The following is a 14761-nucleotide window of genomic DNA, read 5'->3' as shown; positions in this document are numbered from 1 at the left end:
CCAAGGCTTAACAGCTGTACATGTGGCTGTTACACACCAAAGGACATCAGTCGTATCATGTCAAGTTGAATGTAAATCGTGCAAAAGGGAATTTTCAGACATTCTAAATCTGTCAATTAAAGCTTAAAGAAATCATGGGCACACATCAACACGGATACAAATGTGGGCTTCTCATTTATTCAACATAATCCAGTCAGAAATCCCTATTTACACACACGCATATACACACACGCTCGTCTATAGGGTTTTTCCGAGGATAGGCTCGTCACCAGTAGAAGGTCAGCGTCTAAAGCTCTGCTCCCCGCGGCGGTAGGAGGAAAGGTTCTAAGGTCAAACGCAGAGCAAGCACCACACAGCGAAACAGACAGAACATAAGCGCTGTGTGTGCGGGTGGTTAACATATGTGTGGTCAGTTATTAACACAAGCAATTTGATGTGTGGTCGCATGTGGTTAACATTTCATCATTTTGTTCTGCCTGCACGGCTTTCTGCGCTGCACATGTGGCACTGTTGACACTCGGGGTATACCAACAGCTGTTTCCCATCGCATGTGTTGCGTTTTGTATCTCCTCTCACCTGCTTTCAGCATGCGGTCAGTCGAGCCGTTTTGCAAGCATACAGTACATATGGCGCTTGTCTCTGAATATGTTGTATTATAATGTGGCGCGTCACTTCATTTGAATTCAATTAATTATTTAAAACTCTTAAAGGTTGTCGGTTAGCAAACAAATTGAATATTTATAGGTTTTATTGTACTTTTTTTTATACTACCTTTAAACTATTATGCATCTTATGAGTTCAACTGCACTTCTCTTCGTTGCTGTAATAAAAGCCCTAAAGGTGTTCTGTTAACCCAAAGCACAAAATAGCATTTCTATATTTGCTTTATCACCCGCCTCTAAATTCCCAATTGAGATCATGTTGAGAGCTTTTCGAATAAAAAGGCAAACCACAGCATCCACTTCCCTTCATGTATATTTCATGCTCTCTGATTCTTGTACTGTATTTCTACATCTGAATAAGTCCATATTTTTACTTTTACCAAGCAGGTCCTCTGAACAATGCAGCCTTTGGCTCTTAGGAAGCATTAGGGTCTGTCAGATGAATCGGAAAGATCACGCTTGGAGAGGGAAAGAAAAGCTCTCAAAAGCCATGAAATCTTAACCACTTTTTCAGCTCTTTTTTCCCCCCTCTTTTTATTCAGCGAGTAGCACTGAACAAATATGAAGGTCTCACTGAGCTCACAACACGTCACAACACTGTGTGTAGATTGTTTGACTTGTTTTCATATCTGGTGAGAAATGTTGACTGTCAAAAAAGCCCAAAAGTGTCCAAACACTTCAGAATCCATCCACTTAGAAAGTATGAACCCCCAGTGAATGGTTTTATGAATAAGTTGGAGATTGTAGTGCACTTAGTCACATCGACGCCCCAGAGAAATGTAATTTAACCTTTTAAAAGGCACTTCAAATCTATCGAGGGCCAAGTCATGTGCACACCATGCGCTTGCAGGGATAAAAAAAAACCTTCACTGTCACATTATTTTATATTTTCCACCTACCTTCACTCCTCTGCTGGAAAATATAAATTTGGGTTGGGTGGTGTCTGACCTGCTTTATTCCTACTCAGTGGACAAAGGGCATTTACGAGGTGGATCATTTTCTCTGGTCCTAGCCTCTCTTTTTAAGCCTTGCAATGCAAATAGTTGGCCTAATATACGTTTGTTCTGTCCAATTGTTCACCTACGACCTTCTCTATCCACAACCTTTGAGAGGTAGTGAAACTCAAGACCAATACCTCTCCTGAACTCACAATTCACGCCATCAACCAATTCTAAATCCTTTGAAATACATGAAAATATCTTCAAAAAAAGTCTGGCGGGTCATTCAAAGGGCAATTTATGCAAACCTGTCCTAAAATTAGTTCCACTGCAAGTTTGCCGAAAATCCTCTTGCAAGAGTTGAATTAATCAGCTTATATTTTCTGCTGTTGCCCCTGATATGGAAATGTGTTTGGCAGATGCTGCACCCAGACTCGCTGATCTTTCCCGGGCGTGTGGGTCCTGTACAGGAGTGCAATGTGCTGTTACAGTGGCTAATGAAGATGGCGCGTTTGCACACGCCACAGGACAGAAGCGGCCTGTTTGAAATACATGCACACCGTTTTAATAAATGCGGAATTGATGTTCAGATCTGTGTGTGAAGAGGCAAAACATCGGTTTGTTTCATTAGCCAGAAAAATAGCACGGTGCTCTACTCCTCTGATGCATGTGGACCCACACCGCAGAGGATGTCATGCTGAGATTTTTACCGCAAACACTTCCAATCTGCTACGGAGGAAGATAAAAAAACGAATTACTGAACCACTGAAAGGTACAATCTTTCAATGAAACCTCCTATCAGTGATCAGACCAGACTGTTTTGCTCATGAGGACATAATCCTTTTTTAGGGATTGATCCCAACACGGGATTTAAATCCTATTTGGGCTAGACTCAAACACACACACACACACACACACACACACCACATTAGTCACTTTTTCCACTGTCTTACCAGGAGCCTTTGGCTATCTTCAGCAATTTGTTGGCAAGCAAAGCTAAACAATCTTCATGTGCTCCAACTTTCCAGGAGTCTTCTTCTGTCGAAAGGGAATATTTGCAGATTTTCAACGGGCTTTTTATTTCTGCATCGTGGGTGGTATTTGGGAATATTTGGTTTCCCTCCATGTTGTAGGCGCCTGAACTGCCCACCCATTAACTGGCACGAAGGTTAGCCCACATAAGCATGAGATTACTAAAGCATTGCCCTTGACATGACAAGAGCAGAGTTTGTAACATGGGGGGATAGCTTTTGTTTATAGGTAGTAGTATAGCTCTTGGGATGGAATTTTCCCACACTAGATTGGCGCCAAATAACTGAAAAACTAAAGCCATTAGTTTGTGTTTACTGCTAATGAGTTGATGTTAGCATACGAACACCCTAAGCTAAGGATATCTGCACAAGAATGCTAGCTCTGAGCATGTTAGCTTGCTGAAGTTAGCATTTATTTCTAAGCCAGCCAGCTCAAAGTAAGATACAAATGTATTGTTTCCTCCACAGTCACATTATAGCAAACAGGAAAAGTTTCACTGTAATTCTATCCAATATCTATTCATATTTTTCTCAGCCTGTTATAATTGAGTTAAATAAAAGCTGGAACTAAAACAGAAAAATACAAATTTGCATGAAATTGCAGCCTCTGTGGGAGTCCACAAAGACACTGCCTCATTCATTGTTAGCACTGTAAACAGATACAGAATTACACAGCAAACTGTGGTCCTGGAAACAAGCACGTCGGACACAAATCGTTAGCAGATGTGACTTTAAATCTGTGGGTTTACCATCTCAAACTGCGACTAAATGATCACTTCGGATTTCCATCAGCAATTGACACACTGAATGTTTGTCATATTGAAAGCAACGGCAGCACATGATCCTGGGCGCGGTAAACAATGTGACAGACGTGCTCTGTAAGGGGAAAGGAAAGGACGGGATGCTGATGCAGTCGTTTCTGACTCGGCGAAAGACCACAGATGTGGACCGCCACACCCTGCTCCGACCACACGCTGGATATTTCCACTCACTGAGGACATGGAGACTGCTCAACTGAAAAAGAAAAGGAGTTCTTTAAACATTGATCATAGAAGTTTTGCTTTGATGCGTGAAGGTTCTAAATAATGCAGTCTTCTTGTAATGCTCTTAAGGGATTACAAAATTGGGTTTTGTAAAATAAAGTTGTTGCAGAGAAAAGTATCTATACTGAATGTGCCTTCAGCAAATCAAGGCTTTAGACATGAGGACAAAATACTATCGACTCGCTTTCCTGTCTTTCATCAACCAAGGGCGAAATGCTGTCTTTGGGAAAATGGCAAAAACATAAAAATCTTTTATCTATCTACGTTAACCTCCATCAGCCTTGAACACCCTTTTGATTTCAAATAAGCTGCCATATTTCAGGTATGGGTGCGGCCAACACTCGACCCTGCAGGTTCCCTTTTTTGTAAAGCTGTAAAAGAGAATACAAGAAGAGGTTCGATTATTCATGAAAAGGAGAAAGGTGAGATGTAGACACAGGCTGTGTTTGATGAATACTTTGAAGTGTTCATCTAAACTCAAAGTAGATTGGTTAGGAGTCATCAGCTCCTGCGTAAAGACTGCCTAATCGACACGGATAGAGCCGTACATTGATGTTTTTATGTTGCTGTGGATAGCGTTTTAATGGCAAGGCATTCATTCTAAGACATTTGTAAAATTGCTGTAAACAAACAAAGCCCTTGCCTAGACGAACTGCAGCCATTAGTCATCCAGCAGGGTTCATTGATTGCTTAAAAGAAGATTGCTTCTCTGGCTGCAGAGTTTCAGCTTCGCTTTCGCTGACTTCGTCTTTGCAAATGTACAATCTTCTCATTTTTAGTCCCTTAATTATAGTCTGTGTTCTTGCTCTCTAAACAAAAAGCAGGACATGGGGAGTGTAGACTGTAGACTTATTTCACCATGCCTCTAAGTGTTGTCTCGATAGCCTCACCACTATTGTGTCTAAAGATAACACGGCATCGGATCACATAAAAGAGCATATCCCAGAGGAATACAACGATGTAAGTGAGACGTGCCATAACTAAAAAAGCTGTACAGCCTCTGTGGCTTTAAGTCTCACAGTTTAGTAATTCATGAGGAATCATTTTCTTCTCTTCAGTGAGAAGAAGAACTTTGAGAAAAATTCAAATTTAAAAGGAAAAGTGGAGGTTGAAAAAGTGGAGAACAGACGACACACAGCTCGGCAATGAAATATTAATATCCCCGCTGTGTATGGCACATAGGCATATCTTCACAATTCTGTCTGACTCATTTCCTGATGTAATAAAATGGAGGCATGCTTATGTTACACTGTATGTATGAATCCGTAAAATACATTTACACAAACCCACATTTTTACTGCAGGAATTTTCTCATGCTTCATAAACACAACACTGGCTGGCTGTAGCACAATGAAAATGTCAGTAAGTGTCCCCTTCCCGGAGAAAAGCAAAGGCCGATACTTCCCAGGAATCAATTCAGTGGGAATGTGCAGGGATGTTCTGAAATGCTTGATTTGTCTGGGCCCACAGTGGCGTTTAGCGACCGTTAGCATTAGCCAGATGCCTGTTCGACTGCGACAGCTAACTTAGCTTTGGAGTCAGCGTCTCCTTATGCCCGCTAGTATTAGAAAATAACAATGTCCACAGTCTGATAACAGCCGAAAATGTATCGGTAGGCAGAGAATCCAGTAGAAAGTGTACACTCAAAAAGGATGCTGGTAAAAAAGGGGTATGCCATGAGGAGGAGTAAGAAGGTGTAGCAAGGCGACGTAGCACCATGCTTAAAGAGAAGCAGAAGTGACAGCCAGGTTCTCGTACTCTGTATAGCACTGCCATAACTTCTCCTGTCATCCCTCCTTTTTAACCCCCAACCTCTCCACAATCGCCATATCTCCCTACCCCTCGCCCTGTCACCCGTCACTTCCATACCACTCATCCCCCGGCCCTCCCTCCCTGCTCCTGCTGGGGGGATCTGGGCCACTCTGCGCTCACCCAGCAGAGGGCTGGAGGACCGCCGTTTTGTCACACCGCTGCCCGAGCAAGGCGAAAATATGGCTGGATTCACGCTGAGACGCTCGGTTAGATCAGGCCTGTTAGCCTTTCTCCTGGGACATTTTATTTAATAGTTTTCTGGCACATTTTGAAGCAGATACAACCCATTATATTTATAACAAGTAGAGGACATTAAAGGACCATGGACATATATATATTAACATGAAATAACACAGCTGAACTGAATCTAATGTACCTTTTTGAGCTTTGAGTATGTCTATTTTTTTATTTGTCTTGAGACAAACCCACATTTATTGTTTCTCGATTACTTCCGGGTACCCTGCTTCCAGTTTGTACGCAGTTTCACTCAACAGACTAAAATAGGCTGAATGTACCTCAGGTTCTTGTTTCATATCATATTTTCAATGTCTTAATTTATGCTTATGTGGTTTTTGACTGGATTTTGAGACCTGAAGTGTGTCCGTCTGTCCAGAAAGAAATCCCTTCCCAAAGTCTACGAGCCAGCCAACATCCACACAACAACTTTTAAGTGGTGAATCAATATTTCACAAGGTCTCCTGTGCTGCACCCTGCGCTGCAGAGGGCCTTCACCAAACAATAGGACGCTGACCTGCATTATTCATCCCTCACTCATTCACTCCTCTCTGACTCACAGGAGAATTCAACTTCACCAAAGTAAACTTCAGATAAGAAAACCTTTCACAACAGCTGCCCCTCCATCCCCAGACCTCTGTGGTATTTGTAGTCGCCCCATCCCTAATAATATTAACCACGCTGAATAATGCATGGCTTATTCCTATCGTCAGGCATATCAGAAGGTCCTTGTTTCGTCTGAATGACAACGAGTAAAGCAATCACAATTCACTGGCAAGTTTTACAGTCTGTCGTGAAATCGTGAAGTTTGAATCCCAGAGACATCCATCTAATATCACTAATGGATACAGATCTATATTTAGAAGTACTCCAATCATCATTAGGGGTCCAATAAGCGCATCTCAGTTATTACAGAACGGCTCAAATACTGCAGCAGTTTTTTAATGAACTTGACATTTAATGCTTCATGGCTTTTAGTATGTTTCCTCTGATGTCTTTTCATAATGTGTCATTAGGCGCGCGCTTTAAATAGCACGCGTGTGCAAAGGTTCCTAACAGAGGAGATGAGGATAACAGCCAGTGTATTATCTCTGCTCCGGACCATTACTGAAGCAGGCTGCCTAATAGCCTCTGAATAAGATGTGGACCTGATTTCACATTGATTATAAGTGAATGAGAGCAGGGGGTGTCAATAGCACACGTCCAAAGGGACCTTAAAGGGCAAAGAGAGAGACAACAGAAGAGGTTGTAACTGCGTCAGGAGATATGTGCCCCTCAGGTTTGTCCCTGAACATCATCTTGAAGTAATCAGGTTACTATGCTGTCTCTACCTGTTAAAACTGGATGAAATTAGTCAATTTGTGTTTTCACAAGAGTTTTGAAGATTTTCCGAAAATCAAATGTTAAGCTTTAGAGCTACTTATCTCAACACACAGTGCTCTAAGGTGAGTGATTTGCATTTAGAGATTGTCCTGCACATTTTGATATGTAACACATGGGGTGCCATGTATAACAAGTACATTTAAAAGGTGATTTAAGGAAACATCTACAAATCGGGAAAATACCTTGAGACTCCAGAGGGTTAATAATATCCAGAGAAGAAGATAGCCTGGAGGAAGCATTTCGCTGCTAAGCCTAATCAACATTTCCATTTTCTTCTTCCTGCTCTCTTTGAAAACCCACTTGACAAGAACCTGAATCCCTGGTGAATGTTCTTCACCTCTGCCTGCAAACCTCTCCAACGACCGGAACAGAAACCAGGAGGAAGCGCTGCACATCGACATGGCGACGGCCCCCGTTTCCTGCTTTCAAAGCCAGCAGGTGAGCGAGGGGTGAAGGGACCTCAGCGGGGCTCTGTTTGGAGCGGCGGTATCGCACGCAGCAGCGCAAATGGAAGCCAAATGGTCAGCTGTGATGATGTGCCAGAGACTAACTACAGACGGGACCTTCTCACTATCACAGCTCTGCACACGGCACAGCAGAGGATTCAACAGAAACCAGCTGGCATCCGGGTCGGAGGCTCATCCGTCACTTGGATGCTCACTTCATCTGGATTTTCAAAAAAGTCCTTTTTGGAGACAGAAGAAATCTGCCAGACAACATTTTTGCAACACCACGAAAGAAATATGTGTAGAAATTGAAACGGAAACATGTGTCGAGCAGCTGGAGGGGGAATCATTTCAAATGTTATGATAAATTACACAACTTAACATTTGGAGTTGATTTAGCTGACACATTTAAGGGCCCCTGAAGTGGTCTCTTCATCGGCAATTTATAGTACAAATGTTTAATTCAGCTACTATACTTTATTCCAGTGAATTTATGAATGACTTCCCCACTTCCTCTCGCCCACAAACACGGCTACAGTATGAATCAATACAGAGGACAGCAGAGTGTCTTCACATGAATATAAGGGGCTCTATTATGCTTTTTGGAGTTCTCCCTTTCCCGTGGTGTGTTTTTATGTAAATGGTCTGCAAAGGCTAAAATCCCACAGTTCCCTCTAGAAAGAAAGACATATTTGCATTAGACTAATACTTGGCTGCAATCAATAATCCATTTGGTGTTAGTCATTTGTGTTGTGTCTTGTTACATCAGAGCAATACAATTCAGCAGGCATTATTCAGAGGTGCGGGGGAAACATTCCATCAGTAGCAAATAAAATACGCATTTCCAAATCTCTTCGACTTTGGTGACCTTTCAGTGTGAACGTGTGTCAGCAGGCCATGGTCACTCGCATGTGTTCATTCATGGCTGACCTTCACCGGAGCCGAAGCATTGAGCGATGAGGAGTGTCTGAACTGTTTGCGGCATTTGTTAATTTGCAAAACTTTAATCAGAATCAATGGCCAATTAATCAGCTGCATGATGGGAGCATCGCTTGCCAGCGCAGAAAACACGACCTCGTTAGAAATCCAGTTGAACGGAAATAACAAATTGACTCAATGTATCTGTCAGCATTCCCTTATAGAACAAAGCTGTGTGGTTAATTGTGTGTGTGTGTGTGTGTGTGTGTGTGTGTGTGTGTGTGTGTGTGTGTGTGTGTGTGTGTGTGTGTGTGTGTGTGTGTGTGTGTGTGTGTGTGTGTGTGTGTGTGTGTGTGTGTTGTGTGTGTGTGTGTGTGTGTGTGTGTGTGTGTGTGTGTGTGTGTGTGTGTGTGTGTGTGTGTGTGTGTGTGTGTGTGTGTGTGTGTGTGTGTGTGAATCCAGCATGGTCCCTGGGGGCAGATCAGTAAGTCATGGTTGGTTGGACAGTGTCCTCCTGTCACATGGCTACAGCACTCACACTCGTGAATGAACAGACAGCGGGGCGAATAAAGCGTTGTCGCCACGTCAACACGCCGTTTTAATCCAACCTTTTTTATCATTACTTTCTCATATTTTTTCAAGTTGGGAACTTTACCAGCTGTCATCCAAGGCGGCTTGACTCATCTGCACTTTGGAAAAAGCGACATTTAAATGTTGTCTCATTAGATCATCGTGTTGTGGCTTTGAAGACGTCCTTCTTCTGGCAGCGAATAATTCTTCCAGTTTAACCAGGAAGTAGTCGACTTTGGGCTAATATCTCGGTTAGACGCCATGTTTCACGTTCCCTCACATTTCTATCTCCAGGCCAGTTTTTGGGCCGCATGAAGGAACACATGGTGAGAATAAATCCACTGTGCCTATAATGAGGACCGTGTGTATTATTCCTTTCAAGATGTGTGTGACCATGTGTTTCTGCATGTGTAGGCGTAAGAAAATCGTGTTGTGCTCCAATTGTTTTGCTCATAAAAACAATGTGATAAAACAAAGCGAAATGCACATTTTGTTTATGCGCACTGGCTGAACTCTTGTACTGGCAATTACAAGTGTCTCTCTGTGGATGAGTTCATGCATACCTATTTGTGCGTGTGTATTTTTCTGGCATATTGTCTTTTAGCTCGGCCAACTAGATAACGTTACTGCGGGCCAAGTCATTAGCCACTGAAATAAAGCGTCTTTGTTGTGTTGTCATGGTCCGCAAAATTCTATTTAAATCCAGGCTCCCTTCCAAAAAGGGGATGAAAAGAAGCAGAAGCGCAGCTGGAGTACAGTATCTGTGCTTTCATTGATCACAATTTATCATGGAATTCCTTGAGCAGAACATGACATGCTCGTTTCAAGCAACAGAAAGTAAACGGCAGAACATTTAATTGGTGTTGTGAGGGACACAATGGAGGATTGATTTCCTCAGAGTAAGGGGGAGGAAAGGGTAGCTGACCAGGAGAGATAAAAATGCAACAAATAGAAGTGTCTGATTTCAAGATCGAACAAAATTACTTTCCAAAGTTTCAGTTCATAAAAACTCAGATAAGCTATCAGTAAGAAACTGTTTAAATTGACTTTATTTTCATTATTTCTCCAGGTCCATCTCGAGAAAGCAAGTGTCCCTCACAGACAGATAGACACGCATCCATTACTTGTTCCAACGTGTCCTCGCAGCTAATTTCCCTTCTCTGGGGTTCTGTGAGGTGATTTAATATGCTATCAGGCAGGGCTGAGGAGAATTGAAACCAAAAGCCATGAAATCCAGTTAATCCTTTTTTATTTTTTATCCCGTTGTCTTTCCTTTGTCTCTCAGCGCTTCTCTCTAAACTTTACCATAGACGTGCCTGTATTTGACACCTTCTATAACTAGTTTTGTGTAATTAATTATTTATCAGATGTGGTTTGGAAAGAGAAAAAGGTGTTAATTTGACCTCGATCTCAAACATTGTATCTGCTTCTAACAGTTATTCAAGGCTCTTGTCTGACCTCTAGTGGTATAGTTAACACATTACATCCAACACGTCCTGCACAGATTTCAGATGTAAGAGCTGTAAAATGTTCCAGGTTTTTCCCAGACACATTTAATCAAGGATAGTTGCCCAAAGGAATGAAAAGATACTGAATTTAGCTGCCAAAAACACATACAAGTATTGGGTTAAGAGCCACATACAGACCACCACAACAGGAGGTCTTGTTCGGCATGCTGTACAGTTTCCCTGCTGGACTGTGACAAATGTTTCCTACAAAAAGCACAAAATGTTTTGGTGATTTTATCATATTTTCTGGAAAGTGGCGTTCCCAGGAAAGCCTGGACATGTTCTGTGAATGGGTTGAATTAAAACAGTCTGACATGAAGAAGGAATCAAGCTCCCAGACTTGCCATACCGCTATGTGCTGATTATCTCGTCAAATGTGATCAAGTGACAAGTTAATACTTCCGAATACTTGACCTTGAGTACTATCCCTGTACAAAGTGTCTTTTCTCTTTACCTCCACTAATCGATAGTTACTGCACTCTTGTGGCTCTTTAAACGTATCTTGCTCGTGGCCTTTGCCTTTGAAATAATGTTGTGTGCAATATAACTATGTGGCTGCATATCTATAAACAGTATAGTATAGTCTTTATCAAACTACAAACTGATACACTCTTTTTTTTTAAAGGTTAATACATTTTTCCCAAGTATCGACTCCAACAGCAGGTGTACATTTTATCATATTTAATTCCATTGTAGCATATTGATGATGACACGCGATACAAAAGCAATTACCAGACACTCCATTACAACTTGGACCCAGTAAACCCCACCGAAGATATCCACAATAAACACAAGACCACTAAGTTTCTCTTAGTGAGGTCAACAAGACGAAGAGTTAGGATTAGTCCCTCCTTTTTTGTCTTTTTTTCTCCTTTAATAAAAATCGTATTATATTGAATTTATATATTACAACACTCAACAGAAAAAAAACAAAGTAATACAAAGAAATTCACAAAATACAAACCTTGAGCACTGCATGGAGAAATATCTTTCAAGAGGCAAGACTATGGCACGTTTATTTCCTCACACGGATTTACACATTTACACAGAAAGGTGCTTATAATCACAAGCATATTGAGTCTAAACTGAGCAGGGATGGATCCCATTGAAACATTGAATTGTGGGAAGCAGCAATATGCTAATACACATGTCTGACAATAGATGGCGCCATAAGCATTACCACAGTACTTCCACTTATGCACTGTGAGGCTTTCTCCCATTGAATACTCAGTCACATACACGTAACACAAGTCCAATTATACATAATGTATCTCTAGATGTAATGTTCATATAGCAAATATTACACCATGGCAATGTGAAATATTTGCCAGCAAATACCCACTTGACTGACATTTATGAGGATCTGGACAGGATTGTGGGTGTGTTTAAAATGTGTTTCTGAATAAGCAACAATCCTGGAATAAGAATTACAAATATATATCTCTTTGGCACTTTAGTTGGAGCATGAGTCCTTACATCTCTGTGGATTGTAATGATTCCTAGAAAAATTATTCTAGTACGAGAGGTTTAATATCCTGGGTTAGTGTTGGATGTGAATGTATTGTAATGATATCATCATACTGTATTGGTTGTTCGAAGATGTGGTCAGACATTGTGGAGATGCTTCTGGATCCGGTTATGATCTCATATTTTACTTGGGGAATGTAGTTCTGGATCGTAGTTCTTATTTTAGACTAAGCTGATAACACCGAATGATACATGAGAGTCAATCTTAGGAGACTAAACAGAATGTGCAATGTGGGATTGTATGCATCAAATTAAGACACCTTTTGTCGTGTGTGATTTTAAAGGCTAAAATGTACTTGAGTCTTATTTGGCTTCATCTGATCTCCCATCCTAACCTAGCCCTTATTTATACTATTAAATGATAGTATTTCTTTGCACATGACGGCCATTAAAAAGCACTTTCTATATTTATTACATGGGCTACTTTACTTCATCTTTCTTTATCTTGTTAAGTCTCTTTGAGTATTTTTTCTGAAATGGATGAAATGAACACTGAAGTAAAACGAGTTTGGCACATTGTTCCTGTCGTGCAGCGCGTGGCGAGAGGACGAATAAGCAGACTTACAGCGGAGTGCTTTATAATCAGGCTAAGCAGTCAAAGTATCCTACATTCAACATTACAGACAGAAACTGCAACATTTATCTTAACTATCCCCCTTATTTAAAGCAGTATTTTGTACCCTACTCACCAAATCATCAAGTTAGACTCCGTTCAGATTTATTTCTCTGTCCCCTCTGCAAAAAAATGGATTGGCAGAAGAGCGTTCATTTTCAAAACCCCAACAGACTGGAACACTTGACCTGCTGCCATTAGATCTCTTGCATCATTGGGTTTATTTAAACATGCATTGTTATCTCACTTCAACTGGTCTGTACTTGTTATAACTGATATTGATGAAACTGATTTGCTCGACTGTCTCAAATTGTAATGATTGTATGCATTGCTTGAATTTCACTTAACAGACTGTATGTGGTTTGTCTTGTGTGTCATGTTTTGCTTTTTTGTTCATGTATGTCTGTAAGTTGTTGCTATTGTCGGGACCCCCTTGAAAACGAGATGGTGCATCTCAAGGGGTTTATCCCAATGAATAAAATGTCTATATATATATATATAAAATGTCAATGTACATATATATTGTTTATGTTTGTCTATATACATCAAACATCAAGCAATTCAACATTTGATATTTTTAGACAGGTTTGGCTAAACTACAATACCAGTACGCACACAAAGGAATTTACATTTAGCAGCAAACATCAATGGGTACATCGTAGTGTCTGTATGGTGAAAAAAAAATGTATAAAAGAATGAAAATATAACCAACTAAAGAGACGTGTTTTCCTACTGTTCTCCATTGAGATATGAAGACTTTACTCACGCTAATAGAAAGTATGTTCGTGGTGAAAGGATCGTTTTTTGAGGTATTTCTTGTGGGCATTCTCAACATGTCATTATGGACAACGCATATTGGGCAAGGAACAGAAGCAACATCCATTTTTAAAAAGAAATACTAATGGCTCTCTGGATGTAGAAGTCTGTATAAGGCAGCAGCTGCACACGTAAACAACAACGCCGTGGCGCTAGGATGCAGGAGAAGCACAGAGGGTTCATGGGAAGGAGGACATCCATGGATCCATGAGTGGATGAAGGCTGAAAGATGACATGAAGAAAGGGATTGATTGTCGTTGGAGGGGTTTGATCTCTGCAGGGGTTGAGTTCTCGCCGTGAGGTCACACCAGCGTTTCGGGCAGAGCGTCGGCGTTGTCCGAGGACAGCAGCTGCCAGATCTGCCAGCGGTCCCTCTGCCAGTCCTGCCACTCGGGGCTCTGCGGCCCCATCTGGCTGTCCGGGGCCACGCTCTGCGCCACGCTCTGCGCCACAGTCAGCCTCCCGTGCTGCAGGGGGGGCTGCTGGGTCGGAGCGGGAGGCGAGCCCGCCAGTCGGTGGTGGGCGTTGTAAGGGGGGGGGGAGCGGCTGTCGTTCAGCCCCCCGGGAGCGTCAGCAGAGTTCCCGTCGCGGTGAGGCCTGGGGGTCGCGGTGAGTCCACTCGCTCGATGCGTGCTGTAGAGGTGTGGCGTCATGTGAGGGCTGGTGCACACTCTGGTGACGGGGGGGTGGGATCTCGGGCACTCGGCGACACCCGGCGCCGTCTTTGTCCGGTGGAGCGTCATCTGCTGCCTGCCATCGCCATGGAGCCCGTCGAGACCTTCCTGCGAGCTGCGTGAACTCCCCTCGGACATGTTGCCATGGGAACCTAGGAATAGAACATCAACTATCAGTGGAATAATCATAGTTAATGAATAATAACGGATATTACTCCACAAAACATGTCGAGGTATATGCTTTTATTTTACGCCCGCTATCTTGAATGGAAGGATATTTATGTGTTTGTGCTGAGTGGAGGAACATTTTGATCGCTCCTGCCTCTTGATTTGAAATGCCCTGCAGCCTTTGGTTCCTCCCTGAGAGTAAATACCCAGAAGCCTGTGCCAGATGCGTTCTGGTTCATCAACCACTACAGAAACTGGACTGGCTGCAAACGGTTTACCTGTGTATGCGTGTTCTTTGAGTGCTGGTTTCATCGTAGTGTGCCAAGTCCCCCAAATATTTGCATGCTCCTCTGATATAGCGTCTGAGAGAAGCAAAAGAGAGGTCAAATTACTTCTGAGTAAGAACCGCTTGCTTCGT

The 14761-nt window shown here is 42.2% G+C and overlaps 2 protein-coding genes across 4 annotated transcripts in view; one reads left to right on the top strand and one right to left on the bottom strand.

Annotated features, from left to right (window-relative positions):
* LOC117459707 (MSL complex subunit 3-like) overlaps positions 1 to 14761 on the top strand; it is a 153747-nt gene that overhangs the window by 63401 nt on the left and 75585 nt on the right. The window lies entirely within an intron of this gene.
* The window catches only part of LOC117459612 (rho GTPase-activating protein 6-like), a 68327-nt gene continuing 64777 nt past the window's right edge, over positions 11212 to 14761 (bottom strand). For 2 of the 3 annotated variants that reach the window (XM_034100562.2, XM_034100584.2), the window contains exons 13-14: positions 14622 to 14705; positions 11212 to 14327 (exon numbers count right to left, since the gene is read on the bottom strand). In XM_034100562.2, coding sequence (XP_033956453.1) covers positions 13804 to 14327; positions 14622 to 14705 — 608 coding nt within the window. In that variant the 3' untranslated portion in view covers positions 11212 to 13803. The remainder of the gene's footprint in view (positions 14328 to 14621; positions 14706 to 14761) is intronic. The other variant, XM_034100573.2, reaches the window with a different exon arrangement.

This window comes from Pseudochaenichthys georgianus, chromosome 2 (assembly GCF_902827115.2).
Source record: "Pseudochaenichthys georgianus chromosome 2, fPseGeo1.2, whole genome shotgun sequence".
In the NCBI taxonomy this organism is placed as follows: domain Eukaryota; kingdom Metazoa; phylum Chordata; class Actinopteri; order Perciformes; family Channichthyidae; genus Pseudochaenichthys; species Pseudochaenichthys georgianus.
Note: the sequence above shows the minus strand (reverse complement) of the source record. Positions and strands in the feature narration are given on the sequence as shown.